At 39.8% G+C, this 22,181-nt stretch overlaps 2 protein-coding genes across 4 annotated transcripts; one reads left to right on the forward strand and one right to left on the reverse strand.

Moving 5' to 3' along the window:
* Window positions 1-2,729: 2,729 nt before the first annotated feature.
* On the forward strand, window positions 2,730-6,909 carry polr2f (RNA polymerase II, I and III subunit F). The gene is made up of 5 exons (XM_030140506.1): window positions 2,730-2,889; window positions 3,051-3,120; window positions 3,277-3,407; window positions 6,139-6,210; window positions 6,348-6,909. The coding sequence occupies exons 1-5, from the start codon at window positions 2,870-2,872 to the stop codon at window positions 6,436-6,438; spliced, it is 384 nt and encodes a 127-aa protein (XP_029996366.1). The 5' UTR covers window positions 2,730-2,869; the 3' UTR covers window positions 6,439-6,909.
* Window positions 6,910-9,925: 3,016 nt separating this feature from the next.
* On the reverse strand, window positions 9,926-19,046 carry sox10 (SRY-box transcription factor 10). Of its 3 annotated transcripts, none has more exons than XM_030140465.1 (4): window positions 18,861-19,044; window positions 15,467-16,300; window positions 13,919-14,163; window positions 9,926-12,733 (listed from the first exon to the last, which is right to left on the reverse strand). In XM_030140465.1, the coding sequence occupies exons 2-4, from the start codon at window positions 15,898-15,900 to the stop codon at window positions 11,943-11,945; spliced, it is 1,470 nt and encodes a 489-aa protein (XP_029996325.1). In that variant the 5' UTR covers window positions 15,901-16,300; window positions 18,861-19,044; the 3' UTR covers window positions 9,926-11,942. The 3 variants fall into 3 exon arrangements, with proteins under 3 accessions (XP_029996325.1, XP_029996327.1, XP_029996326.1); XM_030140467.1 differs by having other exon boundaries at window positions 11,943-12,733; window positions 14,003-14,163; window positions 18,861-19,046; XM_030140466.1 differs by lacking the exon at window positions 18,861-19,044 and adding an exon at window positions 18,744-18,854 and having other exon boundaries at window positions 11,943-12,733.
* Window positions 19,047-22,181: the final 3,135 nt, after the last annotated feature.

A 22,181-nucleotide genomic window follows, 5' to 3' on the forward strand; every position in this document is an offset into this window, starting at 1 on the left:
TGACATGATTACGCATGAACCTTTATCTAGTTTGGCTGTGATCAGACTGTTGGATGACCCGTAGAATGAACTCATGTGTGACTGACACTAATACTAAATATATTTTTATCTTGGGGGTGATCCGCGTCAGCCCTGTAAGAAAAGTGTCACAATATCGGCGACTCTTTCCTCAAACGGTCTCATTTCGTCTTTTTTGTCCTTCCGCCTGTTTCGGCCTCCGCTTCGCGTCCACCTTGACGTCATCGTCTGATCACGCAGACAGGGGAATCCCAGAGGGAATCCCACCTGCAGACCCCGTTTATGCTGATTTGCATATTTAAATGTGGGCGTGGAGAGGGAGGAGTCAGGTACTCCAACATATGCGCTCAATTCCACGCTGATTGGGATGAATAAAGGAAATGTACTTGGATTCGGGCGTACGCTCAGTTTTATACATCTGGGGCCTCATGTACAAAGCGTGCGTACGCACAAAAACCTGGCGTACGCCCTTTTCCACGCTCACGTTCAGATGTATAAAGACTGAAATGACCGTGGAAATGTGCGCTCCTTCACGCCAAGTCCACAGCTGGCGTACGCACGTTTCTAGTGCTTTGGAACCTTTGGCGACACTTAGAGGTGACACTGAGAAACTGTTAATAATGTGAAAAAGGTCATTCCTCTGATTGATGTGCACATCGGAGATACACAGAAGAACAATGAACACACCGGCACGTCATCCTACTGTCAGAGCAGCACATCCACCACCAGAACCAGAACCAGAACCAATTAGACCCTGTATCCATCAATGCCAATCCTGTCCGGATGGACATTCAGCAACAACCATATAAAGAGACAAGGACATAAAATTCATTGGTTGATAAATATAGTGTTCATGTCTGTGAGAACATTTATTAGTCGGTCCAGTCGCTCATTGACTCCGCCGATTGTCCTCACGATGTCCTCTGGTGACTTGGGTCAGCACAGACCCATGTCGGTCGGACGGGCATCAGCAGTGGGCTGTGGCGGACCGGAGGACCGGCTAACGCTGGGGAGTCAACAAGAAACCTACAAGGTCCGTATTTTATGGTACTCCAGGTACTCCAACATATGCGCTCAATTCCACGCTGATTGGGATGAATAAAGGAAATGTACTTGGATTCGGGCGTACGCACAGTTTCATACATCTGGATTTTTTTGTGCGTTCGGACTTTTCTGGATTTGGGCGTACGGCAGGTTTCAGTATGAAATCCACGCAAGTCTTTGTACATGAGGCCCCTGGATTTTTTTGTGCGTTCGGACTTTTCTGGATTTTGGCGTACACCAGGTTTCAGTATGAAATCCACGCAAGTCTTTGTACATGAGGCCCCAGGTGACCAGAACATGAGTCATGGATGGGTCATGATGACATACCCTATGAGAAAGCACCCGGGATATGTTTACCATTTCTTCTCTATCTACATGTTTTCTGTCTCATGGGGCCAGTTCGGGGCCAGAGTAGCCTGTTGCCCTTGGGGAGATCAGACCATAGTGTAGGTGGGAGAAGAGTGCAAACGCAGTCACTGAACCCATGCAGCACCGTGTTTTTGAGTACCTAAGCCAATGGTGAACTTGATCAACGTCATTATGTTTAGACACTTGGACCAATGACTGTAATATCCATGTTCTTTCATAAGAATTTAGACTTCCTGGTGTTAGTCAACTGCTGCATCTCACTGTATGTACTTGAGTCCTTGCAAGTAAAATCTTCTGATTCCAGACTCCAGTGACTCTGTCTTTTGCCTCAGTGTGTATCACAGAATTTTTCTATCAGGAACATCTATAGTGGCTTAGTCAAACTGAATAGCACATAAGTGGAAAAGAGATAGCTGCTGACTTTAACTAAATACAAAACATACCCATCTTAAACAAATTCCCTCCTGTGATGCCACAGCCTGTGGTTTGGTCTGATGAGCTGGCAACAGCATTTAACAGTCTTTCAACCACCATGCCTGGTAGCTCAGAAACTAGAAACGACAAATAATATAATAATAATATGACAAATAATTCACAAATTAATATGGCAGATGATAGCCTTACATATGTGTGCACTCCAGATAAAGTAAAAAAGAATAACAATTCAAACTAATATCAAAATCTTAAGTGTGGTTGACTGAAAACGTGCAGGTAAACTAAGTGCAGGTACTACTATCTATCTTGGCATTGTGGACAAATGTGTTTTTGCTCCATTTTGGTGTCTTTTTATAGGGAATGGTTGTGAACAATTGAGGAGAGGTCCAATTCATCTCAGTTTCACTCATGGGCAGACATGGGTGAGGAATACAGAAATACAGTTCTTATTACAAATCAAAATCAATCAACCGGAACCAGGAAAACAATCATTTCATTTTGACTCAGAATAGTACTGAACTCATGGTAGTTTGCAATTTTGCAATAACTGTCATATTTCTGAAAAAAAATCGAGAAAATGAAAATGGTGCGTTTCTTTTTTCCTTGAGTGTATAAAAGAATATGTTCTGTTTTTGTTTTCTTTTGCATTTAATAATGGCCGATGTACACATATATCCATGCACATAAAATCCAAATGTAAGTACATAAGGGCATTTAGCACATAAGAACATTTTATTTCGACAATCATCTTCATCACCACTCTTCTTTGAAAAGTGAACATGAGCATTCTAAAAGTAAACAGTAGGTGACGGTAGTGCTCCAGTCTCTTGTATTTCCGCAGACTAAAACGAAGAAGAAGAAGAAGAGGATCCGGCAGCTACCGGAAGTTATTCAGTTCAAGCGGAGACCTGCTTTCGTGCGTGTGAATGTTGACTAAAACTGTCCCTTGTGTTTTTAAATTCTGTTAATTCACGTGAGAGATTTAAGAGCTTTGCTATAAAACATGTCAGACAACGAAGATAAGTAAGTAAATACATAAAGCTTTGCCATATTACTTGAAACAATATATATACAACACAACGTGGGTTGACGCTAATTCAAGCTAGCATTTAGCTAAACGCACTGTGGTACGCAGGTCATCTGCCTCTGTGGTCTTAGTAATAAGTATTTTATCTAATTTACAGTTTCGATGATGGAGATTTTGATGATGCGGAGGAGGATGAGGGATTAGACGACCTGGAAAATGTGGAAGATGTAAGTTTCCCTTAGAATTGGTTGAAAAGTCCCATCGGGAAGTCGAGTCATTTACGATAAAATCACCTTTGTTTTACCTTTCTCTTCTATCGCTCCGTGATAACACGATTTCCAACATGTTTGCTGATTTAAACTTGTTTGTTTTGCTGCGATCAGGATGACCAGGAGAACGTGCAGATCCTTCCAGCGGGAGAGGGACAGCAGGCCAACCAGAAGAGGATCACAACACCATACATGACCAAATATGAGAGAGCCAGGGTGCTGGGGACAAGAGCTCTGCAGATAGCGTGAGTGATTTCATATGTTTGAAAGACCTGAGCTGGAGGTAAGGCTTACCCCAGCCCTGTCAGTAGTTGTAATGTTTATGATCTGTTTGCCTGTGGTTTGTCTGTGGTTACTTATGTTCTGATTACTTTGAAACCAGCTTAAAAAACATGAAATATCAATGACTCACAATGCTTGGTTATCACATTTACTGACTTTTTTATATATATGTTTATATATATATATATATATATATATATATATATATATATATATATATATGTTTATATATATATATATATATATATATATATATATATATATATAAGGGCTGCACGATTTTGGCAAAAAAAAAAAAAAAAATCCCGATTTTTTTCCTCTAAAAACTCGATTTTCAATTTTGATTTCGATTTTTGGGTAGAACTACAAAAGACAACAGAAGTCAGCATGTCGTTTTCGTGAGCAGCCCACAATGCAAGGCACTGCTCTGACCTCAAATCTGTGATGGTATCACGTGATGAACCCACAGAAGTTTATTTTTTCTTAATTAAATCTTTATTGAATTAAGTAGAGTATACAAACAATGTATACAACAAGAAAATAACATAAGTTTGCCAGGGGGAATACACTATAATACAATGTCCAAATCAGAGCAAATACTGATTGTTTTTACACCTTTTTTATATCTGCCTTTTTGTTTTCAGATTTATTTAACACCTTTAAATAAAGTTCAACATCTTTCAAAAAATAAATAATATTTGGTTTTGTGTTCCAGAACTTACATTTGTGAAGGAAAAATTTAGCAAGTAAGAGGACTTATTTATTTATTTATTCTGGGTATCTGGGCCCACAAAAGTGATACCAGTGTAAGTCAGTGACAGGCATCAGTCGTGCGTGCGTGGACCACGTTAATATGAGTGATCCACATGCGGTTCTATTTAAACTGGGGGATCTGTGCGTGGAATAGACCGACCCAGGACACGCTGGAGGGATTCTATGTGTGGAGCTGGTGGATGTGTGTGGGCACAGGGCTGTCTGAGCTCCTCTGCTGAGGCTGATGACCCCGAGACCCGGACCCGGATTGGAAGAAGACAGTACGGCACGGATCCGGGACAATGTAAGATGAGTGATCCACATGCAGTTCTATTTCAGTTGTGGGATCCATACGTGAAGCCACAGCTTACATTGCTATAAGTACTGTGGGCTCATTAACACATTTAAAGTCCGGTCATTACACGGACTTCTGTGACAGACCGCTGTCAGTGATAGGAGGAGGAGCCTAAGGGAGCCCGCAAGCACGCGGCCCGCAGGCACGAGAGAGATGAAATCGATTTTACGATTTCCCTTTTTTAAAAATTGTCCTAATTAAAAAATCCGATTTCGATTTAAAATCGATTAATCATGCAGCCATAATATATATATATATATATGTGTGTGTGTGTGTGTGTGTGTGTGTGTGTGTGTGTGTGTGTGTGTGTAATGTGAGATAGATAGATAGATAGATAGATAGATAGATAGATAGATAGATAGATAGATAGGTAGGTAGGTAGATGGGGCCAAACTTCAGAGAAAATATCAACGGTGGTCAATGGTAACAGACAAACAATTTTTTGATCCCGTTTGAAATGTGCTACATATGATATTATTTGATCACATATGATTTTTGTCAATTTAATAGATCATTTTACAGTATAAGAAATTCAGGTTTGCGGCAGATATAGGGAAGTATCTAGTTTGCATCTCTCATGGCATTTAATGTATGTCCGTAACACCAAAACAGTCGCTGCCCCAGTACATTTTACTGTAGTCTTTGAGTGTGAAGTGAAAAGTATTGAAAGAGATAAAGTCACTACAGTATGGACATCTTGTAGCTGCAGAAACATCTTCAGTGTCTATAGTAACAGATAATGGAGAGAGACGGTTATGATGATGTCACCTCTACAACTTTCTAGTGTGTAGTCTTACTATTTAGTCTTACTATTATTTTTCACAGTCAGATATTTCACCAGTTTCATTGCAAACTGTGACTTTCTTTACTTGTAAAATTACCTTTTAAATTGACAAAACATCATAAGTGTAAATGATGGAGCAATTCAAATGGGATTTAAGAAAAAAAAACAAACTCGTCTCTCCGCATTGATTGTAATGCAGTTTTGTTTTTTGTTTTTGTTTTATAAATAAGGTCCTGTGGGACACATCAACAAGGGGTGGGACTTCAGCTCTCTATAATTTGTAAAATGCTCAGCAGCATAATGAAAATGAGATGTTTTCTTAGAGAAAAGCTGCCCTATATTGAGACAGATCCTAGGTTTGAAAGCATGTCCGTTAATTTACACATACACAACGGTGAGCTTCTTTTTAAAAATGTATTTAGTCTTGTAATATTTATAATTGAAATTATAATGACCACAATAATAATTCTATAGGGATGGCAAAATGATTGATCATAATTAATGATATTACTTCTACAAATAATACTGATAATGATTGCTGTAGTCAATGTGGAGTAACAATACCAGAATTGTCATTATCGCCATCACCCTGCATCAGTCAGTCCCAGAAAGGAGCAGGACATGATATCAGTGTATTGGAGTGTGTTGCCAGACCTCTCAATTTTCAGATGCATAATAATAATATTAATTAAAACAAAACGTCAACCCATATGTTACAGTAACTTACCAAGTTATGATTTTTCCCATTGCACATGGACTGTAATTTAACTGTACCTTCTATCTGCTGCTTTATTTCCTACAGGATGTGCGCCCCAGTCATGGTGGAGCTGGAGGGAGAAACAGACCCCTTGCAAATTGCTATGAAAGAACTAAAGTAAGTAACAATTGTGTAGTGTGATTCATGGTACGACTGTACTTAAATTTTCTCTGTAGTATTGTTTTAAAAGAAGACAAAACACTCTTTGTAGCACTCCATATCTCACTGTCATATTTTTTTTTCTCTTCCGTCAGGAGCAGAAAGATCCCAATTATCATCCGCCGGTACCTTCCTGACGGGAGTTATGAAGACTGGGGCTGTGATGAACTCATCATAACAGATTAAATCTATCTACTCTGCACTGGAAAAAAAACTATATGTGCTGTCAGTCATCTACACAAACCCAGAATGAGTCCAGAGACTGCAGCTTTGGCTCACCTAGTCTGTTCCACAGTATCACAGAAAACAGCTTAGGGAGGTATATGTACATCAAATGTACAGGGCGGACACTTAACAGTTGTAAAACAGTACTTTTTTTTGCAGGTTTACACACTTGTGAGTGCTGTGTTTAGTGTCAGTGTGCTGTCGGTGCATTCCACACACAAGTGAAACTCAAAGTTGGAATCTATCACACTTTGGTTTTTATAGCTGCATTATGATGAAGAGCCACAAGGGGGAAATGTAACCTCAGTTGAACATGAACTTTGTTTTATAAAATAACTTTGTGTTGTAATTATTGCAGTCTGTTTTGAATGACAAAATTGAGACATGATAAAACTGTTTTATAGTTATATAAATAAACTGTTTTGTACAAATGAGCATGTCTTGGTTTATTGCTCATCAGTAAACTGTAATGAGTTTGAAGTTATGCTGTCTGTGTGAACCTCCATGTCAAAACAAGTAAATATGCTGCAACACTGCAGTCACCTCTGTACAAAGGAGTAGTAAAGTAAACTAAAGGAACTGTATGACCAACAATGCAGCAGTGTAACCAATTACATTCCAAGTCTCTAAAGAGAGCAATGCTGTCAAACAGTTCTTCCGCCATTAACATCTGTAGGTAAATACCACACTTGGGTTTATTCATAATTTAACATATTGATTGATTTTGGATCATCAGACAGAGCACATATGAGGTTGTGTCTATTATACTGTAAACAATTAGTTCTAACTTGGAAGACAGAAACCACCCAAGAATTTTATGACATATGTATTTTCATTCCCATTCTTCTTAAATACACAAAAAAGCAACAAAAACAACACAAAATATGATGGCTACCGTAAAAGAATCACTATAAATATTAATCTGTTACTTTGTGAGGGCCTTGATCTGAATTTGAGAATCATGTTGAAATGTTGCCTTACTAAGAACTTTGTGATTGCTTTGTGTTGTTACTAAAATATTGCCTGTTTTGTTTTGTTTAATTTATTGTTATCACCTATCTTTTATACCTGTTTTCATCATAGTGTGTGCTGCTGACCTTTTAGCCAGGTCACCCACGTAAAAGAGATCTTGATCTCAATGGGACTTCATCTGATTAAATAAAGATTCAATTTTAAAAAAGAAAAAATTGTCCTAATCTGACTTCAAAAAAGCCCCTCTTGTGTTTGGCAACTTGTTATGTAAATGGGGGATCATTCCACTACATGATACCAGAATAATAAAAAGGACTTCTGCCTGCATTATTCACTGGAGGAATTACACAAGTATTGTAAAGTAATTTTATCATGCAGCTTTCTGCATCTTTCTTTTGTTTTATAAAGATTTATTTTTCTTATTTGATAAATGGAAAAAGAGTTAATTCTTTTACCTTGACATGTTTAAGCGACAACCTTTTGTTTTTGCAAGTATTATGACATCTGAGGTTTAGGTGTTCAGCTCTAGAAAGGTGAAAACCACCTTATAGTCTTTTGTTGAATACCAGCATTTTTCAGTCTGAAAATAACCTTTTTACATCAGATTTCCTAAAATCTCACATCATTTGTGTATTATCCAAGGTGGAAAATCCCCAAATGAGTTAGCACAGTTTACAGACAGTCATGTTTTAGAAGGGTTTTTTTTTTTTTCCTCAGGCCTATCTTCAATAAATAGTTTAGAATGTGAGATTGTAAAGTGATCAGCCATAGATTGGTCAGATCTACACCCTGCAGCTGACGCAGCTTGATGCTCTCCTCCTCCCCGCTTTTCCCCTCGATACAAACATGCACAAAAATACCAAACAGTCAGTGTATTGTTTCAGGGAAATGGGTTGCTGCTCAGATGGCAAGAGGGCCAGTGCATGAAGGAAGACTGGGGCTAAGAGCTTGCAAGAAAGAGAGGATTACCAGCACTGTTGTAGCTGCAATGATACTCCGACTATTAAATGTTTGTGTGGTGATGGTACATACAATATACACATCATGTATTTACAGACATAAAAAATAAATCAGCTCATACTGATAGTCTATACTTGTGGAGGCTGGATAGTGCTCATGTGGTGAAGGCAAATAACTTGCTTGTTTGATTCACTAACACTGAAACTGTATCCTAGGAAGCCATTTTGTACTGTGAACTCTTAATTGTGTGTAACCGCAGTCATGTTATTAATTTCAGAAAAAGGGATTCAATCAGCGAGTCCTTTGATTGCAGGAGACAGCAGCCTGAGGGTGAAGTTGCACTGGTTTCATGGAGCTGAGAGGGAAAGCCATGTGACACTCAGCAGCACCAGCCACAGTGAGGCCACCATCAGGTCACCCTTAACCCAGCTGAGTGTACAGCTAATACCTCTGTACCCTTTTGGTCCTCACTTCCACTTCTTTTGGAAGGTTTCTTGGCTTTATTTCCTCCTCTTCCTCCCTCCTACATCCGCTTTACTAAACTCTAGCATGATCTTAGTCAATATTTTTGTTCTCTTCGACTTATTTCTCATGAACGTGGTACTGACTGAATGCTTCTGCTCTGTGCAGGTGGTAGGTGCAGGGAAGGCCACATGTCAACATTGTGTATCTACGACACCTGCTCTTAATGCACTCAAAGACAGAATATAATGTCTTTGTTAATTAACTGATTTATGTTATATTTTAACACAGCTACAGTGTTTTCTTCCTGATGATAGAGTGAGTGGGGGATGAGTGTATGAAGGCGGGTAACGGGGGTTGCAGGGTCTCTATGTGCACAGAGTGTGAGAGTCCCTTTGTATCCCAGTGAAGCTATGGGCCAGGCAGTTATGGGTAAGGCTCCCTCATTGCACCCACCCTCCCCACCCCACTACCCCCACCCCCAGCTCCACTTCAATGGGCCTCTTTGTCTTTTCCAAAGTATCACACAGCCGATTAAAGGGAGGGAATTAGGAGTCAGGCTTAACCCGCAACACAAAAAGAAACACATACACATATAAGCACACCATAGGGGACTTTAAATATACATATAGGCATTCATAACCCGTTGAGTCCAGTTGGATAAGACTCTCAGGTGTTCTATCAGCTGCACAGTATATGTTTATCTGGTGTCATTTCTACTACAGTGCTGCATCATCCCCAGTCTCTTCACATTCTGCACATACAAGGCACCATCACTCTGAGCACCAGCCTGCTATAAAGTGAATTATCCTTTAGCTGAACAGATTATGTTGAGAATGTCAGCACTGGTTGAGTCACTAGATGCCATTAGGGCATGTGTTTGTTCTGCATAATTTGTATTAGGGCGATGAGTTTCCAATAACCCCATAACTACAGCATCATCCAAGAGGGCGTTTATTGAATAAGAGGCATTTATTATCATTATTATTCAGACTGAGATGTATTAATATGCACTTTATCATTTGTTCCAGTGTAAGAAAGTAGCAGACTTGTATTAAAGCAGAAATAACAGAGCTTTATTTCAAGTGAGAGTAAAAGATCATTAGACATCATCACATGTTCAGGCTTTCGCTCCTGCTGGTGATGTTTAGAGGTTGTGTAGCTATGCTTTGCTGGAAAACATTATTCAAGAATAGAAAATATCAAATACTAAAATGGCAGATTTTTTTTTCATTGCAGACAGATACATGTTAACAGCTCATGTGAACATAAAACAAATATAAATAAGGAATGCAAAAATTCATAGCAACATTAAAGATTGGACCTCTGCTCTGTCACTTGTGGAGGTAAACGGTTAAATACAAATAGCTGGCAGTGCTGCATGCATACATTTTGTGTCAAATAGTGAAAATTAATATTTAAGTGATAACAAATTAAATCATACTGAAATACAAGGACTGAAATTAACATAGAATAAAGACAAATGGGAAAAAAACAGTACAAATAGAGTAAGTAATAGTCAAAAAACTGAAAAAAAAAAAAAAAAAAGACATAAACATTAAATAAATGTTACTGCTTCTCTGTTTAACCTGTGTTTAGCATGTGTTATTTAGGGCAAGGCATATTTTACATCAGTGTTAGGCTCTGTTAAAACGTACATATCTGCTTGAAGCGCAATCTCTGGCAACTGCTTCTTGATATTGGCGTTACTGAAACTAAGATCTTCACATTGAATACTGATCTATGTACATATCTTCAGTATCATACAAGGAAAAACAGAGGCAGTGGTGCAGACTTTCAGTGGAGATAACATAACAATATTGAAAAGCATTTGACAGTATTAGTATTTGTTAAAATAATTTTGAAAAAGTTGGTATTAATGTGTTCTATGACACATTGAGAACTATGAAAATGCATAAATAAAATTGTTTTTTTTTTTTTTAGCATGAATGTTCTCAATGAATATGTTGTGTGTTATTGGAAATCACCACACATCAGTGCTGTTGTGAAAGAAACCTAATACAGTTTTAATCGTTTACAATAAGTCAAATTCACTAAGATAAAACTAACTCATTTCTACTTAATACAAGGTAGTTTTGTATGACGTTGGGAGAAAGAGATCGGTCTGTGAGATCAGTTTCTTCTTTATATGTAAAGTTTTGGTCTCAAAACTTTGGTCATTTAACAAATACATAAGTATCCATTAATATACATTTGTCACGTGTCCTCAAGCACATTGTATACATATTCCTAATAATAGTCAGCATTCGTATTTATAGTATAGGAAATATTCTTCACATATACCTGAACAGCATGGTTTATGGCATTTTTCTTCCATGCATGTTCTTTGTGTTTACAAAAGGTATTTTAAGTGAACACAGCACAATTATCTGAATTAAGGAGGGACAAACGTGCCAATCAAAAACATGTTATCAGTTATTGTTGAATTGGCTTCTAGAATTAATTTATAACTGTCTGGAAAAGGATTCATTTTGCCTGAGAAGTGAACTGTTACATTGTTTGGCACACAATACTTCAGTACAATAAAGCCTATGTATCTATCGATAACACAGGTCGATGTTTTGAGCTTTGAATATTTCCAGTTTCGATGTTCTCAGTGTATGCAGTGGTCCCTGTTGGCTGCTGGCCCCTTTGTAGCCTACAGTGTGCCTCCTCTGCCACTTCACCTGATAAGGACACAATATTTCCACCCATTAACACTGCCAGTTTTCAGTGCTAGAGGTTTGCTGCTGTGACTCTAACCTGGACCTCCTCTGATAACTGGGTGTTTTAACTTTGCCCCACCAAAGTAATACATTCTCTGATTTCTACACTGTTTCAGCCAGTGACTCCTCATCCTCAGGCTGTGACAGCATTTCTGCAGCTGAGAAAGAACAGAACAGGGTTTCTTGCCCTCTGACTCCCCAGCCAACACCCTGGTGCCTGCCTCCGCCCCCCCAGTCCAGACCACTTTCAAGACCCGTACCGCCAACACTTCTGTTGCTGCTCAAAGGGTCTGACATGGAAAAGGGGGCTGAACCTGCACCAGTGCCCTCTGGTCTTGTTATCTGTCATGGTCGTGACAGTGTGGTATAGACAGGCTGTTCCCAGTGTGTGGGGCTGTGCGACTGCGGTACACTGGCGGGGTCAGTGATGGCAGTGTACAAAGGCCTCTGTGACGGCCCCATGTAAGAGAAGGCAGAGTACAACCCTGAGGCCTGGCTGGAGTGGGCATAGTATGAACCTGAGGCCTGGTGTTCAGCATACTCAGCAAACTGAGCCCTGGAGGCCAGAGATGGGAAAGCAGAACTGTAGTGAGGAAGACTGAGAGGCGTGTAAGTGACATGGGATCCTTGTGATGCTGCTTCGGTAAAATGGCCTACGCCCCCTGCGGTCTCACTCTTGATCTGTGCTTTAGAAGGATCAGAGCCGAGGGGGGAGCTGTGATGCTGCTGTGGCTGCTGCTGCTTAGAAAGCCAGGCTGCTGAGTGTCCACCGGCCGCTGCCAGAGCTGAGGAGATACCATAAGTGTATGGTGAGGCAGGGGACGCTCCTGCAGCCGAGCCTGCCCCAGCACTCTGCCCGACCCCCGGGTGCCCATTGGGGGGAAGATACTGGTCAAATTCATTGACATCAAAAGGCTCCATGTTGGCCATCACCTCATGGCTCATCTCGCCAATGTCCACATTACCAAAATCGATGTGAGGTTTCCCAGATCCTGGAGCACCTGAGTTTCCCTCTGGTCCCAGTGGGCCACGGGAGCCCCCATTCCCAGCACCATCCCTCTTTCCATCTCCTGCTTTCCCAGACTGAAGCTCTGTCTTGGGAGTGGTGGGAGGTGTGGGAGGACTGTGGCTCTGCCCTGCAGAAAAACAAAAACAGGTTACAGCTAAACTAGATAACATGTGGCACATTTAAGGTGGTACTGCATTATATCTCTTAAATCATAACAGCTACTGAGAATTACATCCCAAGATGGTCCCTAACAGGTGTAAATGTAATCAAAATAACTGAATCACTTTGCAAAAAAAATCCTTAAAAGTCCTTGATAAAAACAAAAACACTTTCATTTTATCACTGCAACATTTTTGTTAAGTATAATCTGCTGAGTTTTGAGAATTATAATTTATTTTATTTTTTTTTAATATGCAGGATTTATTTATAAGGTGCTACAAGGACTTGCGCCTCCTCCCAAGTCTGGGTTTTTTAACCAAGGACTCTGTAAAGTCTCACACAAAAGAACCATTTTTGGATAAAATGCCTTTTCTGTGAAGTGACTAAATACTGGAGCAGTCTACCACTGCTCCACAAAACTCACCTTCAAAACTCAACTTAAACAGTAGCTAAAGGCAAACCAGTCTCATGATGATGTTGAACTTTTAACCTTTTAATGTCTGGTATTTTTTAAGTGTTGTTCATTTATTGTTCTGTTTCTATGTTTTAATTGTGATGTTTTCTGTTACCTGCCTATGGACTATGGATGCAAAGTAGCATTTTAACTATAATCCAGCATATTTAAGTCTGATGTTGTTCATTATCGATGTTCATTATTGTACATTGTCAAATAAAGTAATAAATAAACAAATAACTCAGAAAAGTTGACGTCTACTCTTTGATTTGATGATAGTTGACAGTCTCAGTCTAGCATACATTCTCAGATACCATGATTTTGTCACATTTTCACCTGAAATGTCTATTATGGTTAAGTATCTATGTAATTTTTCACTTTTAAAACAAAACGCAAGAGGTCACCTTTTCTGTGTTGTCATGTTTAGTTCTGGAGAAATAATGCAAAAAGACACAATTCAGTTATGGAATTAATGGAGTTACAGAAAGTAAAATGGTCACCATGAAGCGTATTTCCAATGATTCCACTTCTAAAAAAGTTTAGGGCCCAAACCTGTTCAGGTGTACCTTATTTCATTGTTTTATGAAGAAGTTAACATATGTGTGGTACAGTGTTTATGTCTATCTAGCAGTGTGACAGTGGTCTCTGGGATAATGGGAGGGAGCCTGCAGCCCACCGGCAGCATGAGGTGTTGCCCACCTGCCAAAGGGGACCCGGCTCCCCCACTGTGGGCCTCATCCAGGTGGAGGCCCTTGTAGTGGGATTGGCTGTGGCTGACCTCACCCTCCGAATGGCCGTCGGCCTCACTTCCTGATCCAGAACCAAGCTTTCCACTCTTGCGGCGTCTTGGCTGATATTTGTAGTCAGGGTAATCCTTCTTGTGCTGCTTCCTCAGCCTCTCTGCCTCTTCAATGAAGGGTCGCTTGTCAGCCTCGTTGAGAAGCCTTAGACAAAAACAGTGCCATAGGTTGACAAACATCCTGCCATAATTACATAAATTGTATTTAAGGAGCAGATATGGTACATGGGTCCATATTTCCACACGGCTGCATCTGTTGTGCCTGCCAGGTGTTACTGGCTCCTGCACGGTAATGAAATAATACAGGTTAAAAATACATCCTGTCTGCAAATACATTAAATGGTACTGCTGTCAGGAATGCCATGAATAACCCCTAACCTATCTTGGCCTCCTTGTTCATCAGGTTTCTGGGTCAATTAACCTATCATGCCTGAACCCAGGGTCAAAACTTCATTCATTTCAATTGAATTAGTGTCCAAGCTTTACAAGTCTAATGAATTTCACCTCTCTGAACTTCCAAACAGCAAATACAGAGTGTTTTATATGAGAAAAAACAAATGGAGGTAATGTGGATGGTCAATGTGATCACAAAGATGATGTTGTTAACAGTTTTAGTGCTTAGGAATTTCATCAAACACAGGAAATGTTTTTTAAAAAGTCCATTATAGTCTGTGACAATGAATGGATTGAAGAAAAAGAAGTGGCTAGTGTTGCAAAACTCTGAACTTTAAATATGAGTTCAGTAGTCCCTTCGAGGGCCAAATTAGGCATCAAATTATCATTCATTTAGGAACATGTGACTATGTCGCTCTCAGAAGTTATTCTGAACTAGTGAGATGGAACCAAGACTGGGCAGTGAAATAATGACTGTACAATAAATATGTTCACATTGACTAATTGACATGAAATACACTGAAACTTCTGAAACAGAGTTGCAACAAAAACTGCCAAAAGCTTTTGCGTCATTACTACACTACATTAACACTCAAAAGACAACTTCTTTTTCTTTTTTTCTTTTTTTTACAGTTTGTACTTTTCCATCTTACGTTGTTTCTTGAAACTATATTCTTAAATTTGACTTGAAATCTATTTGTGAGTACAATGAAAATACAAGTCAAAGTAACTCAAGCCGATGATCAGATGAGTTGTGTTTTTATTTGGGAGCTTCACTGTTCTTTGCCTTCGGGCTCAGACCAGACCATGACACTGACCTTTGTCCTAAACTAATGAAGGCATTTTGCCCCCATGGACCTCAACCAAGTAGTACTGGTTCATCAGATGTCTGTGTTTTAAAGGTATCATGGGCATTTTTACTTGTTTTCTCTGCTTTATTAAAATACTACTTAGGTGCAGCAGATTTGCATTCAGTACTGTCTCCTGCTCTGTCCTTGGTTGTGGCTCTGTTAGGGGTACTGTCGTGGACTAGTGGTACTGAACTCTCCCCTCACCTCCACAGTTTCCCCAGGGTCTTGCTGAGCTCTGCGTTGTGCAGGTGGGGGTGCTGATCCGCCAGTTTCCTCCTCGCCGCCTGCGCCCACACCATGAATGCGTTCATTGGCCTCTTCACGTGCGGTTTGCTCTTGCTTCCGGTGTTCACGCGCACCGGCATGGGCACGAGGGTCCAGTCATAGCAGTTGAGCACCTGGCTCACCGCCTCACGGATTCCCGCGGGAAAGCGCTCGTCTTCCTCGTCAGATTTGACGGATGAGGGGCCCGCCGCCTCGTCGTCCAGACCCGCAAGCTGCGGCTGCTGTTGTCCGCGGAGAGGCGAGTCCCCGCAGCCACCGGCACCGGAGGTACGACCCGGTGACAGGGAGCGGCTGTCGTCTGACACCCCAGGGCTGAGCTCAACTTCCGATAAGCTCTGGTCCTCTCTGGACATCTTCCTACACACACAAGCCTCCAGGTGCGCACAGGATGCAAAGCCTGCCGTTGACCCTCAGCTCTACCTGACCGGCTCCTGCTGCTGTTTGTCCTACAGTGACGCACGGACTGTCGGCTGACTACTGCCTGATCTGTCTCTCTGGCCTCCGTTAAGTTACAGTATAAATGGCCAGTCTGTCTCAACTCTCAGCCTCCGTTGCAAAACTCTGTGAGGGTTCCACATTAAAGTTCTTTCCATCCGTGTTGTTGGTATCATAGGCGGCACAGTGCGCACCTTGGACCCCAGTTTACCTGCTAATGCGCAACTATCCTTGTCAAACCCACCCAGTCTCACTTCCCTCCTGAGATCCCCTTTTCTTTTTCCTCCGTTTGTCCCGCAGGAGAAATCCAACAATGACCTAAAAGAGAAAAGCGCGTCAGTTTACCAATGGCTCTGCTTCAAAGCTATGGAAACTTCACCAACATAAAAACACTTTACTGTACCTGCTGTTTTTTAGTAAGTGTATCAGACCAAAGAAAAGTGACCCCGAAATATGCACCATGCATGCCACATTTCTAAGAGGTCCACTGGAAGCCAGTCTATGTAGTCGGTCTTTTATTGCACCCATAAAAAGTTTTGGTTATTATAAGACACATGTACATGCTTGTGGAATATCCTCACAGACAGACCCCACTGAGTCCAAACTGGTTATCATAAGGATTAAACATTTGCCATAGACCCACAGGAAAGTGTCAGCTAAGTTATTATTAGGTCAGTGTTACCTAAATGAGCTGAAGCATGTTCATTTGGCCCTGTATGGTTCAGTTCCTGTATAACGCCTTGTCTGTCTGCTGCCACTGGCCCCAAACAAGCTACTGTTTAAGGTTTTGCAGTTATTCCAGGCTCCCCGGAGAGAAAGTGTTGGAATGATATGAGGCCACAGCAGCACAGACCTTGGATTTATACTCCACAGTTCTTGGATAAACATGGCCTGGCTTTGGAAACACAAACCCTGTGCGTACGCGTATCAGTACGCGTGCGTGCACTTAGACACAGTCTGTTAAACAGGAGCAGGTCTATCAGCCAGAGCAAAATGTGTACTTGTTTTGACCATTAAATCAACACCACGTCCCTTTCCTTACGTCCTAAATCAGCGAACGTCGCATGAACCAGTCTGTTGGTTTGTTTCCTACCTCGGTGTCGTATTCTCGCAAAAATTAAGCAGCATTCCCACGTCATATGTCCTTATGAAAGCAGTTTACCAGTGGGTGTGTGGGTTAAACAATGGATGAACCCACTTAACACGCAGACATCCCATATTTACATTTATGTTTCAGCAAAATCTTAACACTATATCAACTTGTGATTTTATTTTTCCATCTCTGACAGAATTAATTTACAGCTCACGCGTCCTGCGACACTTTACATTTTAACTGTTAAAAAAAAAACAGCTTTTAATGAACACCAGAGTGGATATCAGGAACCCTGGATATTTCGAGCAGAGGGAATTGTAAAGGTTCACCATCTGTTCGAACCGCATTAATAATGATATTCGCTTGCCACCTGGTTTGCGAAGCCACCCGACAGACTGTCACTGCGTCTCGGAAGCGACACTATGCAAAAACATTGTACGTAAAACATCAAATGCCTCGTTGCGCACGTGTTGCCTGCTTGTACGTCACACTGCTTGTTTATATAGCTTCTTTTTGAAACCCAGAGACCGAGCAATGATCGGAAATAACTTGACTGAGAGATGATAATTGCCTTTCGCTTCTGCCTAATTAATCATAAATCAATATTTCCAGCAGGATTAGGAAGAAGAGAGGCGAATAATTAAGTTGACAGATCCCTGTTTGTCTTCTTAGCTTGTCAGTCACTCTGAAAATTGCAAATACTGGATTTATTATCTAACAATATGTATTTCTCGACACACCCTTCAAATGATGAGTGTAATGAACTGACAATACAGAGCACATTTACTGTGCGTAATGAGTTTCGGCTTAGTGAACTCATTATCGCCGCTTGGCTTGTCAATAACTTGGCCTTAATTTGGTAGTTTGGAAATATTTTCATTTTATTGTTTTCCTCTCACTAACTCTTTTTCAGAATCAGAATCCTCGTAGATGCAAAGACAGCAGTGAATGTAGACAGCGAAAACTATACAGCTTGTACCAAGTGTTGGATATAACTTTTTCCAATTTGCTCAGTTATATTCGTTTTTACCTCGTTTTTACAGTCTTTTACAAATTCTAAAAATACCGTTTAAAAAGGCTGTTTGTTTCTTGAGTCGGTAAGAAAAGCCACAAATCTTAACTTGCGTGTCAGCATGAATTCTTGCATTCTGTAACTATACTTTAGAATCTTTGTCACCATGTGTAAAATACATTTGTCATGTTTAACTTCCTGAGACCCAGCAATGCATTTCCTCTGTAGGGGACAAGAGTTTCACAGCTTTACTTTGGAAAAAAAAAAAAATAATAATAATTAAAAAACCGCTAGCCACTGCAAAGGACATTCTATTAAAACGTTTATCTGGAAAAAAAAAAACTGCTGTTTCCAATCAAGGCAATTATTTAATGTAAAACAAAACAAAACAAAAACAACTTTACTTTCCAGGGTCTCATTCCCAGTCTCTTATTTTTCTTCTCTAAAAAGTTTTTTAGTTTTAGTTTTTTTGTTTTGTTTTGTTTTTTTTTACATAATTTGAAATGTCCCAAATGTTGCATTGTTGATGTCTTTGAATAAAACCAGCCCTTCACACAAATAAAGAACCTTAGTCGAGTACAAGATCACTTAGACGAGCTGTAAATGAAAAGTAAAGCACAATGTTATTATTCAAGGTACATTAAAGGTAAATTTACATCTAATTCAGAGTCGGGGTTCTTGTCCATGATTCCGATGAAAGGAAAAGAGTCAAAACGCAGAGTCAGAGCAGCCATCTGTAGAGAGGAAAGAGTTGGAAATGCTAAGCGCCTTACTTCAGTAATGGGAAAAGGAGGTCGACGGTTTTGCACGAGAATCCGTGAGTTCCCGAGTTTCCACAGTGACGCTCGCTCCCCAGCCCCCTCGCTCGCGCTGCCCGTGTATGAATGCCTGCTCTGTGTGTCGGTACCGGGGCTTAAAGAGCTCCTTGTATGAGACTGGGAGAAAAAAACACTGGGCACGACGAGTCTTAAAGGAGCAGCAAAATTACACAAATGAAGGCTTGAGGATTTCTGATTGGTTGAAGGATAAATAAGTTTCTCTCTCTCTCTCTCTCTCTCTCTCTCTCTCTCTCTCTCTCTCTCTCTCTCTCTCTCTCTCTCTCTCTCTCTCTCTCTCTCTCTCAGGTTGCATTTAATCCATGTAATCGTGCGTAAATCGTAAGTGCGTAAAGTTAAAAGTTTGGATATGAGAGAATGATAAGGTCATGCAGATAAATCACGTAAAGACCTTTGCTATTACTCTATGGACACTATAAAATATAAACTGATAATGGTAAAATACTGTGTGAACTCAGATATGGCATACGTTCCAAATCTTGCGTATTCAAATAAATATTAAGGCGCAAGTGAGTTTTAGCTTGTGCATGATTTTTTTTTTTCACTTCTGAGCTGACAATGAGCAAACCTTTAAATTTTCTTTATTTTAGACCAGTTAGGACAAATATTTACTCATTAAAAACAGATCCCAATTATTTATATTTCAGAACATACATGTCCCCAATTTATAGTGGTTTATTTAGAACATTGTCATATTCTAACACATTATTAGAACGCCCAACAGATCTGAAAATCTTGACCATTTTTTGCCTCCAAAACATGATTTCATTTCATAATGTTCATGAAAATTGCCGATAGTTGCTCTGAGCGCAACAAATAATGAGCAGAAGATTCTCAGCAGACTCTTGCATCACCACAATTTTACCCACGATCACACCTGACAATGATCACACAAGGCTTCTTCTGTGAAGGAACATGATTGTATGACCTTGACAGTGAAACAGACCAAGCTTGATTTTTGTAAAATGGCCTAAACCTCCCTTTGATAGCTTTATTATCGTGCTTAATGATGATGTTGTAGATATTTCATTCGTTTTATGGGTATGTTAATGGCCAATTGAAACCCAGATTAAACCCCTTAAATATGCCAATAATTTGGTATTCTAATAATTTTGGCCACCTCAGTATTATTAAAGTTTTTAAATGGAGAAGTCTTAACCTGATTAAGAGATTAGAGACTGAAGTTCGTCACAGAATAGAATAGAATAGAATAGAATAGAATAGAATAGAATAGAATAGAATAGAATAGAATAGAATAGAACACACAGGAAATTTGCCTGAGTAAAATTTACTCAAACTGAATAAAATTTTACTCTACTTAGATAACATTTGCTCCCTCTCTAAAAAGAGTTAAAGTTACTCGTTGGGTAGAGCTCTCCAAACTCAATATAGAGCCAAATGTACTCAATATAGAGTTAAATTTATTCTTTTTGAGGAAAATAATTTTGACCCTGGAAAAAATGCTCAGTAATTTTTCCTGTGTAGAATAGAATAGAATAGAATAGAATAGAATAGAATAGAATAGCTGGTCAAGTCTTGCAGAAAATCATTTAACCACGTTGCACCCATTTTATAGGCTTACATGATCAGTCCAAAGTGGATCCAAGAATAGAATCAAGTGAATACAATCGTTCTTTTTTGGTGTAAAATTATAGCAAAGACATTCTCAAACTGACATGCCAACACTGCTTAAGATAAAGGCATAGGACGGGTTTATATGTATCTGTTAAGTGGTTTTCACAGTGAATTCACCGTTTTATCACAGGTGTCATCTTTTCTATTGAAAGGGCCTTGCAGACGTTGGTGGCCTCCGACAGTGTGTGTCTGTGTTTTATAATTGCATCAACAAGTGAACATAGTGCGCCTTCAGACCTAACAGTATTGGTAGAAAATGTAGAAAGGAGAGACATTATAGTGCCGCACGGATACAAACGCAAGCGCTGTTCTTCCCAACAATGACCCCTTGTATACCCGCCATGCGACACATTGGCCCCCAATCCAAAAATCACCACTTTTTTCATTATCCATGAATGTTGACTGTGATAAGGGAATCCTAACCATGAGTGCATCTCTGTGTCTCATTCTCCCCCTCTCCCCTCCTTTCTTTGCTGCCTTTGTTTTATCTCAGGTGAATTGTAATCATGTGATCAAACGAGCACCCCCCTTCCCCCTTAAATGAAAAAGGGGGGAACAAATAGCAGTTCTGTGTATATGAAAAAAGAAAAGACAAGAAGGAAAAGGCTTGTGTCTTCCCTTTTACCGTCACTCTTTGTCCGCGGCTCTACAAACCCTGACATAAAGGGGTGGAATGTTCCCGGACCGCGGCGGCTCAGCCCGGGGAGCTGCGCCGGGACTGTCCGGCTCCTGGAGCTGTTCCACCGGACGCATTCACACAGACACTCCGGGGATTTCTCTCCTGCGGTGCAGCTGAGGATTTGTGGTCCGGCCTCGGTTTGACGTGAGTGTTTGTTTTGGAGTGTGCATGTTTGTGCTCAAGTGAGAAAGGAAGGGAAATGAACAAGCCTGATTTACATACCACTGTGTTTGGAATAACTGTCAACATATGGAGGAAGAAAAGCCTTCGTTTAATCATTTTCAATACTTGTAAAAGTGTTTCCTTCAGAAGAAAGATGAATGGTTTAACAGTCTGAACAGACTTTATTCAGACTGAGAGAAATCAAATTAAGTCAAAAGAGTATTAGATGAATCATTTAGGAAAATAAAACCAGTACTGTTCAGTGCACCAGCCTTAAGATAATGCTGTGGACCAATGACATTTATTTTCTACACAATGCATTTAAAGTAATAAAACAAAAAGATACAATAAAAAAGCTGCAGGTGGAATTCAGATGAGCCAAAAAATATGCTTGTGCTTCTTAATATCGTTAAAAAGCGTATTAATTAGGCAAATTCATATATTTATATATTTATTAGGCCTGTTTGGTGGTATTTTTTAAAATGCGTTTTCTTCAGTTTTGCGGGTTATTATAAAACATATAATTATGATTAAAAAAAAAAAAAACATTAAAATTGACTACAACAAATATCATTTTATGTGGCTTTTGTTTCGTTAGGCTTTTTAAAAATATATATATTTATTGATTTAAACAAAGAGCAAAAACTTTTAACCAATTTTTAGAGTCAATGTAAAAAAAAATATGATGAAGCGTCAGGCCTTTTTTTTTTTTTTTTTTCTCAAGCACTCATTTATTCTATAAGTTTAAAGTGTGATAAACCTACAGTAAATATAGGTTTAAA

The sequence above is a fragment of the Sphaeramia orbicularis genome, chromosome 8 (assembly GCF_902148855.1).
Source record: "Sphaeramia orbicularis chromosome 8, fSphaOr1.1, whole genome shotgun sequence".
Classification (NCBI taxonomy): domain Eukaryota; kingdom Metazoa; phylum Chordata; class Actinopteri; order Kurtiformes; family Apogonidae; genus Sphaeramia; species Sphaeramia orbicularis.